Source organism: Strix uralensis, chromosome 10 (assembly GCF_047716275.1).
Source record: "Strix uralensis isolate ZFMK-TIS-50842 chromosome 10, bStrUra1, whole genome shotgun sequence".
In the NCBI taxonomy this organism is placed as follows: Eukaryota; Metazoa; Chordata; class Aves; order Strigiformes; family Strigidae; genus Strix; species Strix uralensis.
The window spans coordinates 5,551,845-5,566,275 of record NC_133981.1 but is presented as its reverse complement, the minus strand read 5'-3'; the positions used below and the strand labels follow the sequence as shown (position 1 = coordinate 5,566,275).

Here is a 14,431-nt window from a genome sequence, read left to right as displayed (position 1 = left end):
CAAGACCGGACTGGCAGAAATTAATAGGTTTATGTTTAAATGAAAAAATATGCTATAACATTTTGACAAGTCCTGAAAAATTACAATGTATGTTTTGTGCAGTTGAAATTTAAAAGTAAAGAAACTAATGCCATATATAAGGGATAGTGCCTGTCACTGTATACCAAACATCAGGATGGCTGAAACGACATATTTCCTTTCCAAGGCAGATTCAATAACCCCTCCCTACTCAGCTGAGCTATGAAGGACATGATTAGCTTCAATTTTCAGGAGAATTAAGTATGTGCTTATGCCTTTTGTTAAATAGGGATGGACCTTGTTGAATTGTGACCAAATACAAAGGAAAAGGGAGCCAGTGAGGATGTATACTTAAATGCTCCAAACAATAGTTCAATTATTTGTATAATCTGGGGGAAACCATTTTATTGGTGTGTGAGGGAAAACAAATAAGCTAGGTTTGTGCTAAAGAATTAGTCTGGCAAAAAAAAGAGGGAGAATGTAACTTTATAGGTAGTTTTTTTATTAGTTTGCTTCACCAGTAAATATGGATCAGTACTTTATGTTTTAGCACTAAAGTATGAAAATTACACACCTGTAAAAATGGCATCTAACAGTTATGAAATTAAGAAACGCCTGTCATCATGTAACATACCATTAGGTGTGAGGTCATATTCAAGAAATAGTAAGGAAATTAATGTGTTTAAAATACTGAATAGCTTAGTAATGTAAAATATTGCTACCTTCAATATATCTGAAAACAGATCGGATTTTGGGTTGTAGTAGATCTCTCACTGTATTGGCTCTGATGAGAATAAAACCAAAACACTTTCCCCTCATAGGGCTGGTTAAAAACTAAAATCAACATTTTTCTGAATACATGGGGAAACTTTGAAATTGTAAATTCAAAACCTATCACTGTGTCCCACATATTAATTGCATCTAATTTATAATTACATTGTATGTAATTTATATATTCCATGTGAAGCAAATCTTAGGCCTGTAAGTGTACAAAACAGCAATTTGAAACAATACAGAAATAATTGTTTCAGCTCCACAAGGCTATCACACCTCCACTGTAGCTAATAATCACCTGCTACGTTCTGTCAAGAAAGGATGAACACTGCTCATCCATTCCACTGGAATGCAGAATACCATTACCAAAACTGTGACGTGATCATTAAAATAATAAATATGGTATGAAGGGGTACAGTATCTGTTATAGAAAGAATCCATCTGGCCTAGCATTCAAGATTTAAGATTCGAGGGTCACTGTAGTTAGCAAAACTTCACTGCATTTAAACAAAACAGAAAAAGCGTGTTTGTTGTCATGGAATGTCACATCAGGGCTTGTCTTGTATTAGAATATTATAGGCAGTAACACTGATCATATAGTGCAAACTAGATAAAATTGTGTTTCACTGTGTGAAATAAACAGAGGTGCAAATGCTCAGTAGGATACCATTAAGACATAAAATGGCAAAAAATAAATATCAAAACTTTTATCAGTGTAAAAAAGTAATTGGGTTATTGTATAACCTAGAGTCTGGCAAAAAAGGCCTCAAAAAAGTTCACTCAGTCTTCAGAAGTTCTACAAATTAAGTGCCTTTTCAGGTTTCCAATTAGACAAGAGACTCCATGCTTTCTGCGGGATCAGATTCATCACTGGCCATCACAGCACCATTTTTGTCCAGTGTCATGGGACCGTTTCCATTTTCCTTAGTGCTGACCAAGCTTAGCATTGCCTTATAAAGAAACTGGTACTGCTCCTGGAAAAGAAAGGACAAGTTATTTCAATCCTTTCGGTGTACATAAACGAGTGGCATTTCCAGGGAAGGTCATGGACATTCATTACTAGAAGCATACACATAGCAAAGAAAAAGACTTCGAGAGCAATTACCTCTGTTAATCTAGTTTAACCTTGTCAACCCCAAATTCCAGTTTTTTGGGTAGATTATATTATTCCTGATATGTTATTAAAGACTACAGGAGGGCATGACAATAGGGGAGCCCACAGCTCAGCCCCAGGTTGTTCCCTTGTGCCGGCAGAGCCGTGCACACTGAGGCGAGGGTGCTGCTCTCGCTGCACACTTGAGTGAAGAGCCCTTCTCTGTTGAAGCTTTCTCTCCCTGCAGCTCTACCTGCCCTGTTGCATCCCTTCAGATCACGACATGCCAGGTTTAAATAGCAGAGCTTAATTTACAGGGCTGGCAGAGGGATGACGACAAGCTGAAAGGTCCTTCTCTGCTAGGGCTGCCTGTACAGTGGCCCCCTAACTATGAGAAATAAGCTTAACTGCAAATTAGAGACTCACAGTGTGGGTTTGAGGTTTATAAAAAATGACAACTACAGAAGAAGAGCCCAAATGCAAATTCTGCTTGGTAGCAGATGCAGTAGGGCCTGATAACATACACAATGTGTGTTTTAGTTCATGCTTTTGGTCTCAGATGAAAACCTTGTAAACTATCCATTTATATTCCATTTAAAGACTTACAATGTCTGTAAATACTCCAGGCCGCATAAGATTTATCATCTTTGCCACCTGGAAAACATCGACAGCATTTTCATTCTCCAGCTGCTGGGACAGAGTGGTAAGGGCACATAGCGTTCCCGCTGACACAGCTCCATACCTGAAAAACCACACCAAAATGGTAAGATACTCAGAAACATACCTGGGCACTGACACAGAGCCATGACAGTGTTGATTTAGTCTTATTTGATTACTGTAGTTCATCTTTGTATCTATTAAATGCTTGTTTTATACTGGCTAATTTTTAGTCATTTTAATTTATAGAAGAAATTTGATGGTACACCAGTCATCTCAGGATATCTGCAGTATTCAATACAAAGAACTGTATCAGCAGAAGAATGTGAGCCATTTAAAAATACCCAGCCTGGAGAGTATAACACTGAAATCAGTTCTCACATGCCACATGTACTGAAAGCATCTGCATTACAGCTGAGTGTATTTTAAATTCATTAGTGGGAGCTCAAGCAAAACATAAACGATTAGAAAGAAATGAGACTTTGCCTCTTCCTCCACATCTGACAATTATATAAAACTAACATGGATGTGAGGTGCTCACAAGTAAATGGGGCACATCTCAAAGTCTTCCTTAGGTCTGATTCATCGGCAAAAGGCAACATCCCCGAGTTGGGCACCCAAGAGACATTAGGGATTCTGAAGAGTTGAGCTGTGCTGTCATTTAATAAGAACCCAAGCAATGGTTATTCGTCAGGAGCATGACTCAGTGTGTCCTTGAGATACCGGTCAGGTAGAAACCTTACTGCTGCTAAATCTGTGGGTATGCTGGAATCAATGAGAGCAGTTGCAGGGCATGGGATAGAGGATCCTAAGCAACAGGGGCTCGTAACTGCTTCTGAGGAGCCTCAACTGTCCCCTGCTCTCCCAGTACTCAGAAGACTGAAATTCTGTCCTGGCTTTGCTATGGGTTTGCTCTGTGACTTTGAGAAAGTCTGTCTCTAAATGTCCCCACCTGCAGGAGGGGACATTCATGCTGACTTGCTCTGTAAACTGTTTGGAGAGCTGTACACAAAAACTTAAATAATCGGTAAGTACCGCAATGCCATCTGGCATCGTAAGATTACCACTAGGATTTTTTTACAACATTCCTGTGGAAATCAAGACATATGCTGACTTAATTTCATATGATTTTTGCAAACTTAATTTGCCTAGAAATGGGAAACAGAAATCAGATCACAATAGATCTGCTATATTTGATGAAAAGTCTACAGAAGAAGCAGCAGGGCTTCTGCGGGACTGTACAGATGGCTGCGACTGATCATCTACAGGGGTAGTGGACAAAGTGGCCAATGCTTGTGTCTGATGAGACACAACTAAATGCCTCTGAGAGTCTAATGGCCTCATTTTTACTTGGGCTGATAACCTCCAGCTCCCAACAATCTGAAGCCTTTTCTCTTGGAAAATTATGCAGCAAATCTTTATCTACTTGCCTACATATGGGCAGTTATATTTAAAAATCTTGACAACTGTCTTGAGTTGGAATTTCTGAACTTCTTTGAAATGTTTTTATCAAGTTCAACCCACCATGTACTTCCTAAACACCACATGCATTTAGTATCTGAAAATTCATATATTTGGAATTAATCTGCAGTTGTAATTATTAGTGGATTATGTGATATAGTTGTTGCATGTAGTAAAGGGAAATTTTCATTTTCAGCTACATTTGCTTAGGCTCCAATGAAAAGCAGAATCCACTTTATGTATTAGGCATAAAAATAAAATCATTGAATATGACAAATAAACCAAAAAAGCAATTTACAGAAAGAATGACTCAGCACTGTTAGGAATGAGATTTTGATATTTTTTTTTTTTTGGTCTAGCATGAAATGCCCAAATCAATAATGGTTCTAATTTTGTAAAACATAATCTTAAATACTGCAAGAGTAGCAAAACCTCACTTCAGACTACCCACAGCATGAATATTAAAACTAGCCTGGAATTAATCAGTGCTGGCAAAAGGCACCAGAGCTTACACTGTGCATTAGCAAGGCAGGAGATGGTGGGAGAAAAACTACTTGCTGCAGCCCAAGGCACCATTTGCAGGAGTCTGTTGGGAAAAACCTGTTGCAGCAGCAACACACCGACGTGAAGAGAAAGCTCTTTCAGCAACGGCAGATACCAGCATGCGACTGCACATCAACACAAAGCTGATCTGACCACTGCAATACCAGAGTATGGTAATAATGTTTTTGTACAGAAGGTGAAGATTTCTAAGACTTTCCTACTAATTCTGTTTTGCAGCAAGGACAAAAGGTCTAATGGACTGGAGCACAGCGGGGTTGCAGGTATAGCAGTCGTTTACGCTGGCTCGGTGTTCATTCTAAGGGCAACTCAAGCAGTGTCAGAAATCGGGCTTATTTGGGATTTTAACAACAGAATGACTCCGGGAAGCGCTCTGCCCGCCAGGAAACAGTCCCTCCAAAGAGATCCTGTTAGATCCAGGCTCCAGCTTCACTAGAATGGTATTTTGCAGCCCCAATGTGTGCAAAGTAATAATATGCAATGCAGTATTTAGCACCCTTTATAATTGGGCATTCAAGCATAGCTGGCAAGACAATGCTCACCACTACGCTACAAAAGAGACAAGTGTTGGGGCATGCTGGCCCTGTGTTAGTGGGCTCCCTCCCTCCCACTTGGCACCATATGGGCCCCTTGGAGTGTTTTTGGGGAAGCAGAAGGAGGAAAAATAAATCTGCTCTCAGAAAACCTGGGACCTTTGTCACAAGATACTTCTGCTGCTCCTCCTGAGACACAGCTGAGCCGAGCTTGTTCTGTCTTACATGGCACACTAAACCTGAGCTGTTAGACAGGAGCTCAGGCTGTTTTGAAACTGGTTTCCATAAGCCCATATTTGGCTGGTTAGAGCCTTACCTAAACCAGGGCTCTGCTGGGTTCTGAAACAGGTTGTAGGATTCGTTTGGGATACTTCCAGGTGTAGAAGAACCCAAAATGCTTAGAAAGCAAACACGGCCTCACTTTCTGAGTCCACCTAAGATTATGACCAACATAAAAACTACACTAAGCAAAATGTATTTGGCCTCAGATACCAACTGAAAACTCATCCCTGGAAGTTTAAATATTCTGATCCTGTTCCCTAGACCACTAAACCCCATCCACTCCATGCAAGAATGGACATCAGTCCTAGCAAGTGTCCTGTAGCCGAGTAACTCCTTGTACAACCTGCACATAAATGGGAGAAAAGAGGTGACATACTCATCATGAACTATGGTGGGGCCATCCCTTGTTAAGGCCTCTTCCTTGATTACATTGATAAGTTCAAAGGTACTGCTTATGGGAGCATCTGGGTTTGGCCATTTAGGACACTGAAAGTGGCGGACTTCCAGAACGTAGTCATCCTGCAATGAAAAACCAGCCTGGGCATTAGCTACTTCAGTTTCACATTTATCCACTCCAGGTAGAAAGAGGGAAGAGCCTCATTACAGACTCAAGAGATACCACCTTCTTCCAAACAGTTTATATAGACAGGAGAAGACAGACACACAGCTCTAGCACCTCTGTAACAGTGAACACCCTAAAATAATGCAACTTTAACAAAATGTTTAATTGATAAAAGATTTGTATTAGAATTCAGATCTTCTATTCATGTAAATCTCCCTCAGAGCCCTTACAGCTTAAAAAGTCAAACAAGAGAAGAGCAACCAAGGAATTCAAATTTAAAAGGGCTTGCAAACTAACGTTTTGCATAAATCTTGGTGTACTTTATAAAGAATAATTCCATCTACTTGTGTGATTTCAAAATGAAAAACCAATCACTTTCAAATAAGACAAACAATTAATACTACGGTGTCGCTAGTTAGAGAAATCTACCTGGAAGTAGAAGATGTGAGAGGGAGAAGCAGCCAATGAGAATACCCTTCCCCTGTGAGCAACATGCACGCACATGCATTTACAAGTAAATCCTTTTCAAAACTGTTTCTGAACTCTTCTTCTTCCATATTTAAATGGCATCAACAACATTTTGGTAAAAATCCAACACCCACATTTGGGAGTTTATTTTACCTGGGTAGCTTCAAGGATAAAGTCATGGATGATAATTTGCTCTTCATTAGAGAGGCACAGTCTGTCTTTGCTGATAAGGGTCACAGTAAAGGCCTCACAGTTCATGGATTCCTCGCGACTTGGCCAGTACACAAACTCATCTTCTGCCTGGAGGAATGAAACAACACACTACTTCAGCCTTTCAGATACCTTGTGTGTGAAGGAAAAATCCAGTGGATCAAAAAATTGGTTTGATAAATAGAGATGATGAGGAGCTGACCTTTAAAAACCATTTCTGTCTAAAGCAAATTTACTATTACAGTAGGCAGTAAGCCTGCCGGATCCTTCCTTTGTGTGTCCAAACAGGTAACATCTGCTTTTTAATTGGTTTCATAGGGAAATGGTTTTCTTAGCTTACTCATACTTAACCTTTATATTGTATCCCAGACTTTATTACCTCCTGCCTACACAGTTTTGCATGGAAGTCAGATATCTGTTTAGAAAAAAAAATCACTGACCTTTAAAAATAAATTGCTTATTATTTTTAATTTGTGTTTATTGTGGTCTAATACAAAACTCAAGGTCTGTGGATCAGGTCTAGGTAAAGGTTGATGGATACTCATGTAGGGCTTGAAAGTTTAGGAGCGAGGGGAGGAGTGAGGAGGAAGGAAGAAACCCAAATATTCTTAGCCTTGAAAAAAACACTGGCTTAGCTTAATGCAAGTTCTTCATCTAAAGTCCTCTACTGAAGGAACACTGTAAAATCTCAGTGAGGCTGTGAATGGTGGAAGTTCAGTGCTGAAGTAGCCTGACTGACAGGATGTAGATAACACACTGTCAAAGCGATTCTTTAAAAAATAACTGTGAATTCCTAATTTACTGCAGAGAAAGGAAATGAGGCTCTGTCACCACAAACATGCAAAGCCTGTTTTTCCTCCTGGCTTCAGGGGTCTACTGTCCCTGCAGTGTAAGCACAGAAACTACTCTGGCAGCATGCACAGCTCTGCATGCTTGCGTCCCTGAACAACCCATGTTTTACTCATGAGAAAATATGAGCTGTGAACCCACTTCCATCCCACTGCGGCCATAAAAATGTCTCTAAAACCAGGCTTATTTCTCTGGGCCTGAAGCCTCGATGCACATAATATGCAAGATACTGTTGAGATTTGGGCCTTAAATGTTTATTCTGAAAATGGGACTTAGGGTTCTAAGTCCTTTGAGTGCCTTGAGAATTCTGCCCAGGTGCCAGCAAGCAGCATAATATCTCTGAACGCCGGGGCAGTGACCTGTCCTGCCACGTGACGGGTCCCCATGCACCAGGTCACTTGCATCATCGTCTCATCCTTTGGCATTACGTATTCAGCACCTCGATGCTGTCTTCAGTCCCGTGCCGCTCCTCCTGGCCAGCCCACACCCCCCACGCCATACGCTGAGCCGATGCGCGGATGCTGCTGCCCAACCTCGAGCCTGGGAACGGTGGAGGTGAAAGAAGGGACCAGACATCCTTGCAAGGGATGTGGCTGAGTCCAGCGTTCCTCCTTTACCCTTTAATCACTATTGTTCGGCAGAGCAATTTCATGTACTTGTAAAGACAAGATCAGCCTCTTCATTTCCACCTGACACACTTTCATTTCATTAGTGTTTTCTGATTCGATCGGATTTCTCTGAACGTTCTTTGCCTTGCAGTCCCTGCAATCCCTTTCATCACACCGCACACAGGAAGCATATTGACTGCTGCCTCTTTAGTAGCCCCTCATGACTGCTATTTTCCTGCTGTAATGAAGGTGGTTTCTCTTCCACTCTCAGCTACAATCATCTATTCACCTCAGTGATGCGTGCATGAAAAAACGAACCATTTAGTTCTTAATCCTTTTCAATGCACCCTCTTGAGACGTGCTAGTAAATCTGGAAGTAGTGATTAGCACTTCACCTGTCTCCTTATTCTCCGTCTGTCTGTCTCATTATTTACACTTAAATTAACATACATGTTTGCTTTTTACTTTCATCAAAAATAGCATTTGTAACCTTCCACAGCCATAGTCTTGCATGGCCTGAGTCTTAAGCCCCTGAGCAAACAAGTAACTATCTACTGCCTCCTGCTTCCTACTTCTGCTCCTCTCAAAGTCCTCACCTGTGGCTCTGGCCACTCAGCAACCTCAGTGCCTTGCACCCTGCCAGCCCGGCAGCCCTCAGGAGCTTCGCTGCCTGTAAGCACTGGTCCACCCAGCTCAGGATGTCTTTTCCCTGGGGTGAGAGCAAAAACCAGGCCCCACATCTCAGAACTTGTCTTTCTGTAACAAGCTTATGGCAAAGTTTGAGATGGTGGCCCAGAAATTGGCTTTTGCTTTCAAACAGAAAATAGCCACGGCATGTAATGAAGTGACCCTAAGCTGGTGCCCAGCTGGGGTAAGTGACCACGGTACCACGCAGGGAGGGACACGTTTAACTCACCAGGCTCTGGTTGTCTGGCAGCATGACAATGATCTGTGCGTTGTGATCCCAGATCATTCGCCAGAAATCTTTAGTCGTATGTGGCAGCGGATGCTGGGTGATGATGAACTCGTTACTCCTGTAGTAGCCCTTTTGCAGCAAAACAAACCACACAGTTACTTACTGCCTTCAGTACTTTTAAGGCATTAATTTAATCTTTGGGGACACATAAATGACCCTATTTCATTTTATTCCACATTTTTTTCACACAGACTATAATTTTATAACTTCATTTCCATTCTGCAGAGTCCCTGTTGTTTTCATTTACTCTGAATTCTAGTATTTATTTGACTGTATCTCATGGAAATACACATTCCATCTAAATGCATCTTGTATTTAATTTTTTTAGGCAACAATCTTTAATAAAACACAGTTAATAGCTTTACATTATGGGGAAGGTGTTAAAATCTCATCTGTTAATACACAGCCATTACATACAGAATTAAGACAATTATAGGCATCTGGTATTTAGCACCTTAGAATTGATTTTACTTTGTAATTAGGTGTTGGCTTCCTCACCATGATATAAGAGGCATTAATGTAATCTGTTCCCTTCATTCCAGGCAGTGGTGCCAAGCCCACTCTAGCACGCTCAGCTATAAGATTAAAAAAAACAGAGAGAAAAAAAAAGAGATCAAAGTCTGGTCATGGCACAATGCAGAAAGTAAGAATTTCTCAGACGTTAACAAACCAAACAGTGTGCAGCTCCCATCTCCCGCAGGAGCAGGCCAGCACTTTAACTGCATTAAAGCATTGCCTGCTAACACAGGATATAAAAGAGAATGTTGCACAATATTCCCACAAGGACAAAGTAATTTCAGGAATCAAATTTTACTATAGCAAAGATTTTCACAGCAGGCTGAATTACCAAATAACAGTATATGCAGTGATAACAGGGGATTTCAGGTAATTCTTGACTGTAGTGTTCCATTTGTCTCCAGCAGCACGCAAACCCAGCTGATTTATTTTGTTTTCCCTACCACTCTGTAGCACTACCATCACTCACTCCTCCCAGTTGGAGGGTGAGATAACCTCCAGAGACAAAACCCTTCCCGAACGGGTAATCACCCAGAAGTGTGTGTGTGTTCTTCAGCAGATCTACACTCCTCTGTGTTTGAGGGCTGAGTTCAACAACATCCTCAAACCAACTGACAGGCTCCTAGTGTCAAACTGAAATCACTGCAGCTACGTGACACAAAGTGGAAAGTCGTATAGACTATTTCTGCCCCGTTCACATTTGTTTTTAAGATATATCCTGATGACTTCCCTTTGTATTAACAAGTTTTGTGATGGACCGTATCTGTGCCATTATTACTTTCTGCTAGCTTGGCTATCACCTGTCCCGTATGTCCTGTACTCTGGGTAATAGGATGGGCATGACGTCGTGCCCATGCAAACTCATACCACTTGGGAACCACGCACAGATTCCATATCAATGACTGTGAAACTGTGGCCTTGGGCACTAAATACCCTCAAATCTGGGGAAGGCTCACACACAGCGTAGTAGCTGAATTACAAACAACTTGTGCCAATCACACTGGGAGATCTCACCTGAGCTGGGAATGGTATCAAAGTAATTCTCTCACTATTGCATAGATTTATCCCCTACCTAATTATTCAAATTCTTAAGCACTTCAAATTAACATTTCACTTGGACAGTCTATCTGGCTGACACTGTAACTATTTTCTTTTGTTCAGTTTCATCAGGGTAATTCTGAAGGACAAGACATCTTGGTCTGAACAAACGATTACATTTCTACTTCTAGTGGCTATGCCTTTTCATGCATAACACCGGGAGAATTCAGTACAAAATGTTATGCTAGGCAGTAATCAAACCGAAGATGTGATCTTACATGGCACGACTGATGAGTTCCTGTTCTTCTCTTTGTTGCAGTCTTTCTGAGCACTGAAGCATTCCACGTATTTTGCATTACACTGTGTAACCAGCTGAAAGAGAATAAAGTAGTAAGTCAGTCCTCACAGCGCACTAAATGAAGAGAGGAGGTTTCTTTGCCAACTCCTGCAAAGATGCATCAGTAGAAGAATAAACTGCATTGTTAAACTTGTTTAAAGTACTCAAGATGCCAATGGAAATCATCCTTTTCATACAACATGTTTAATGGATAAAAAGATCTCTGCAGCTCTCAGCTTCGAAACATCCTGAAAATGAAGTTCCATCAAAATGTATTTTCACAGAACACTACGTTTAGTTATCTTTGAGAATATATTTCAAAGACTTGTAGATATGTTCAGTCAGAAGCAGGTCTCAAGGAAGAAAAGCTAGCAAAATAAAACAACAACAAAACTTTTATGTTTCCTTCTAAAATAAAAGCTAGATCATTCCTGCAGACTGTCTTTTTCTGCCAGGCCTTTAGGGAACCCACCACGCCAGCATCTGAGACCTGAGGCCAAGGGTTACATTCGCTGGTCTGCCATGTTCATTCTGGGCTTCTTATGAGGCACAAAGAAAAGTCATGGAGGAAGATTTGTATTAGAATATTCCCCCAGTGTATGGGGAAACTCTACCAGAAGAAAGAGGGTGAAGGTGGCTTTTTCATCTCCTGTACTAGCCACTCATTACTCAGCATAACTTTACTCTAAGACAGTTGAATGTAAACTACTCTACAAGGGCATAAGCACAAGTTATTTTCTGCCAGCTCTGTAGTAGCAGAAACAAGAGAAAGATTTAATAATTGCTGCTGGTCACGTCCCAGTTTCAAATGCATTCTAAACAAGATAGCACTCAACTCATCTATGTACTGGCATAAGCCCCATTAGAAGTTATGGGGTTTCTAAATACCTGTGCAATGTTGGCAGAGAAAGTAATTTCTGAAAATGGCACTTAAGTTTTTTGAAATTTTGCCACAAGTCATCAGAAAACATCTTTATACATATAATTTAGTATTGTTTTTAAAAGTGCAACAGTTTTTTTTAATAAGAAATCTTTTTCTCCTGATGCATTTTGTGTGCGTATGTGCACGCCTGTGCTTGTTTCTTTAATTTGTAATTAAGCATCTGGAATGTCTTGAATGATGGAGAAATACTGAGAAATCTACAACTGAATTCAGAGAAGAGCCTGTTCATGTTTTGCGTAGCTTCACACCTGGTATAATTTAACAGTTTCAGTTCCTTAGGTAGTTTTTAACTGAGTGAGTATAGCTGTGAAAACAGATGTCGCATATAATCTTTTATGATACATAGTCTCACAAAGTATTTTAAAATACGTTCAAATAAAATGCAATCAAAAAATCTTAGGTGTCTAATAGGAGATCTGGGCAAAAAAATTTACTTTGGCCAGGATGAAATCAGGTGTGACATAGCAGGGAAAAGCAGCAAGCATAGTTATTAGCAATGAGAAAGGCATGCTGTTGTTTCCTGGTCTTACAACATTTTTAATTTTGTATTGACAGTGCTGAAAGACTAGGTGGTGCTAAGAACCTCATTTTATGTCTTTCTCCATATATATGCATGAGTGCCACAGTTTGGAGGAAGACTTCCAGCCAAGCTAACCACAGACTCAGGAACATCCAATCCCCCTTGGGAACAGGGAGACCAGCAGCACACTCCAAACCAGTGTCCACGTCCCTTGCCTCACCTCTGACTTCAAGAGCATTACTGCTGATTCCCAGCAGTGCAGCTAAGACTGTTGAGGACCGAACTTTTCAAGATGCTGTGCTGTCCTCATCAAGTGTTGTGGTTTGGTTCCTTATCTGTGACAACTGACAGTGAAGACAGGCCATACAAAAAAAGAGTAGGGAAATGAAGTCCCTCTGGATGGCAGCGATAAGCCTTACCTTGAACTGTTTTTCTAGTCGTGTCTTCCCTCCTATGCCAGGTATGAGGATGCTGTTAACATAACTATGCAGCTGGTTTGCAGATACTTCAGTCTCCTTCCCTAGGATGGCTTCCAACAAGGCATCATGAATAAAAATGTACTGCTCCTAGAAAAACAACGGCGTGTCACGTAGGCACTTGGAATAAACTAAACAGCTGGCTTTAACAGAGGGGTAGAGCACACTGAAGGAAAGGGTGTGCAAAACAAGCCACCCATGCAAATACTGCCAAATCCAGAATAAACATTTACAAGTGTAGCATGTACAACTCTGAGTAAGTCAAAAACAAAATCTGAAGTTTCTGGTCTAGAAAAAGAGAGACATTCCAGTGCAAAACATGCCTGTGATATATTCAATTTTTACAGGGATGTAACTGAAAAATCCATTTTCCTTTTGATTACAACATAAAAATAAAAATGGCTTTAAATTCAACCCCACCGCAATCTTTACCTCTGTCTGGACGAGGTAGTTGCGCTGTGTCCTGATATGTTTCAGGAAACCCAGGACATTAACTGTGCTTTTGTCTTTTATCTGTTGCAGCATACTGTCTATCACAATGTAGGTACCAGTTCTGCCAACACCAGCACTATAGGAGATAGAAAAGAAACCTATGTAATACAACCAAAGTAAATGTTCACAACCACAGAACAGAACTAAGCAAATATTCCTTTTCACAGGCTTGCATTTCCCGGCTAGCTCCAACCATGAAAGTTTCTAAACAAAATATTTTGGTTTTCTGGGAATTTTACCAGGCACATATTTCATGATCTGACACTTGGCTGTCCTGTCTCCACTGCTGTTGTTACTGGTGTTGGCTAGAAGAAGCCATATAGAGATCAACTCTATGCCAAACTGCTGCTATCCTGCACAATCAAGGTTGCTCCAAGGCTGTGGGGCTGCCCTGGTCACCTTCAGTCTTGAGGTAAGGCTTAAGCTTCACAGTGGAGCTGTAATCCTGCTCTAGAAATGCAAGTGGTACCAGCAGTACGGAAAGGCATAAGGGGGTAATCCTGTGGAGGCAGGACTCCTTGAGGGGAGGAGGGCAGTCCTGGGCCCAACAGAGAGGGCAGAGAGGGGAACTCTTCAGAGCTTCTCAGTTTCTGCTCAGGAAGGAGCAATAATCCCCATCATCCTCCTCTCTTCACTGTGGTGCTGTACAGCCCCCTCCACACAGTGATGAAGACCACATCCCTCAACTCATTTAAGGGAAATCCTCTGTTGACTGCAAGTGCTGATGAATGTCAGTGTGGTTCAGTGGCAATCGCATGCCCAGGTGTCCATGTATTCACACGGTTGGTTGCCAGCAGAGGTGATCCTGCCCTGCCCATGCACGGAATGAGCAGGCTACAAACAAGCTTCAAGCAAGGAACTGCACAACCACATCAGTGCAATGCTCAGCAGCTCGGTATCACAACACAGGGTTTTGCTAGCGCAGCCGGGAAGGTTTTGCGTTGGACCTTGTCTTAAGATGTAGGCAAAGCAAGCGCTCCACGGGGCTGGCACACTCCTGTGTTAGTAATTTAAGGTGTTTGTCTTCGCTGCCTTGTAAGAGCGCAGGCTGTGCACT

The 14,431-nt window shown here is 41.3% G+C and overlaps 1 protein-coding gene across 1 annotated transcript in view; it reads right to left on the bottom strand.

The window, feature by feature from the left end:
- Window positions 1–503: 503 nt before the first annotated feature.
- PTPRG (protein tyrosine phosphatase receptor type G) overlaps window positions 504–14,431 on the bottom strand; it is a 408,233-nt gene continuing 394,305 nt past the window's right edge. Inside the window, exons 21-29 of the mRNA XM_074879020.1 lie at window positions 13,315–13,450; window positions 12,826–12,972; window positions 10,885–10,978; window positions 9,551–9,627; window positions 8,993–9,121; window positions 6,563–6,709; window positions 5,756–5,898; window positions 2,492–2,627; window positions 504–1,766 (exon numbers count right to left, since the gene is read on the bottom strand). Coding sequence (XP_074735121.1) covers window positions 1,620–1,766; window positions 2,492–2,627; window positions 5,756–5,898; window positions 6,563–6,709; window positions 8,993–9,121; window positions 9,551–9,627; window positions 10,885–10,978; window positions 12,826–12,972; window positions 13,315–13,450 — 1,156 coding nt within the window. The 3' untranslated portion in view covers window positions 504–1,619. The remainder of the gene's footprint in view (window positions 1,767–2,491; window positions 2,628–5,755; window positions 5,899–6,562; window positions 6,710–8,992; window positions 9,122–9,550; window positions 9,628–10,884; window positions 10,979–12,825; window positions 12,973–13,314; window positions 13,451–14,431) is intronic.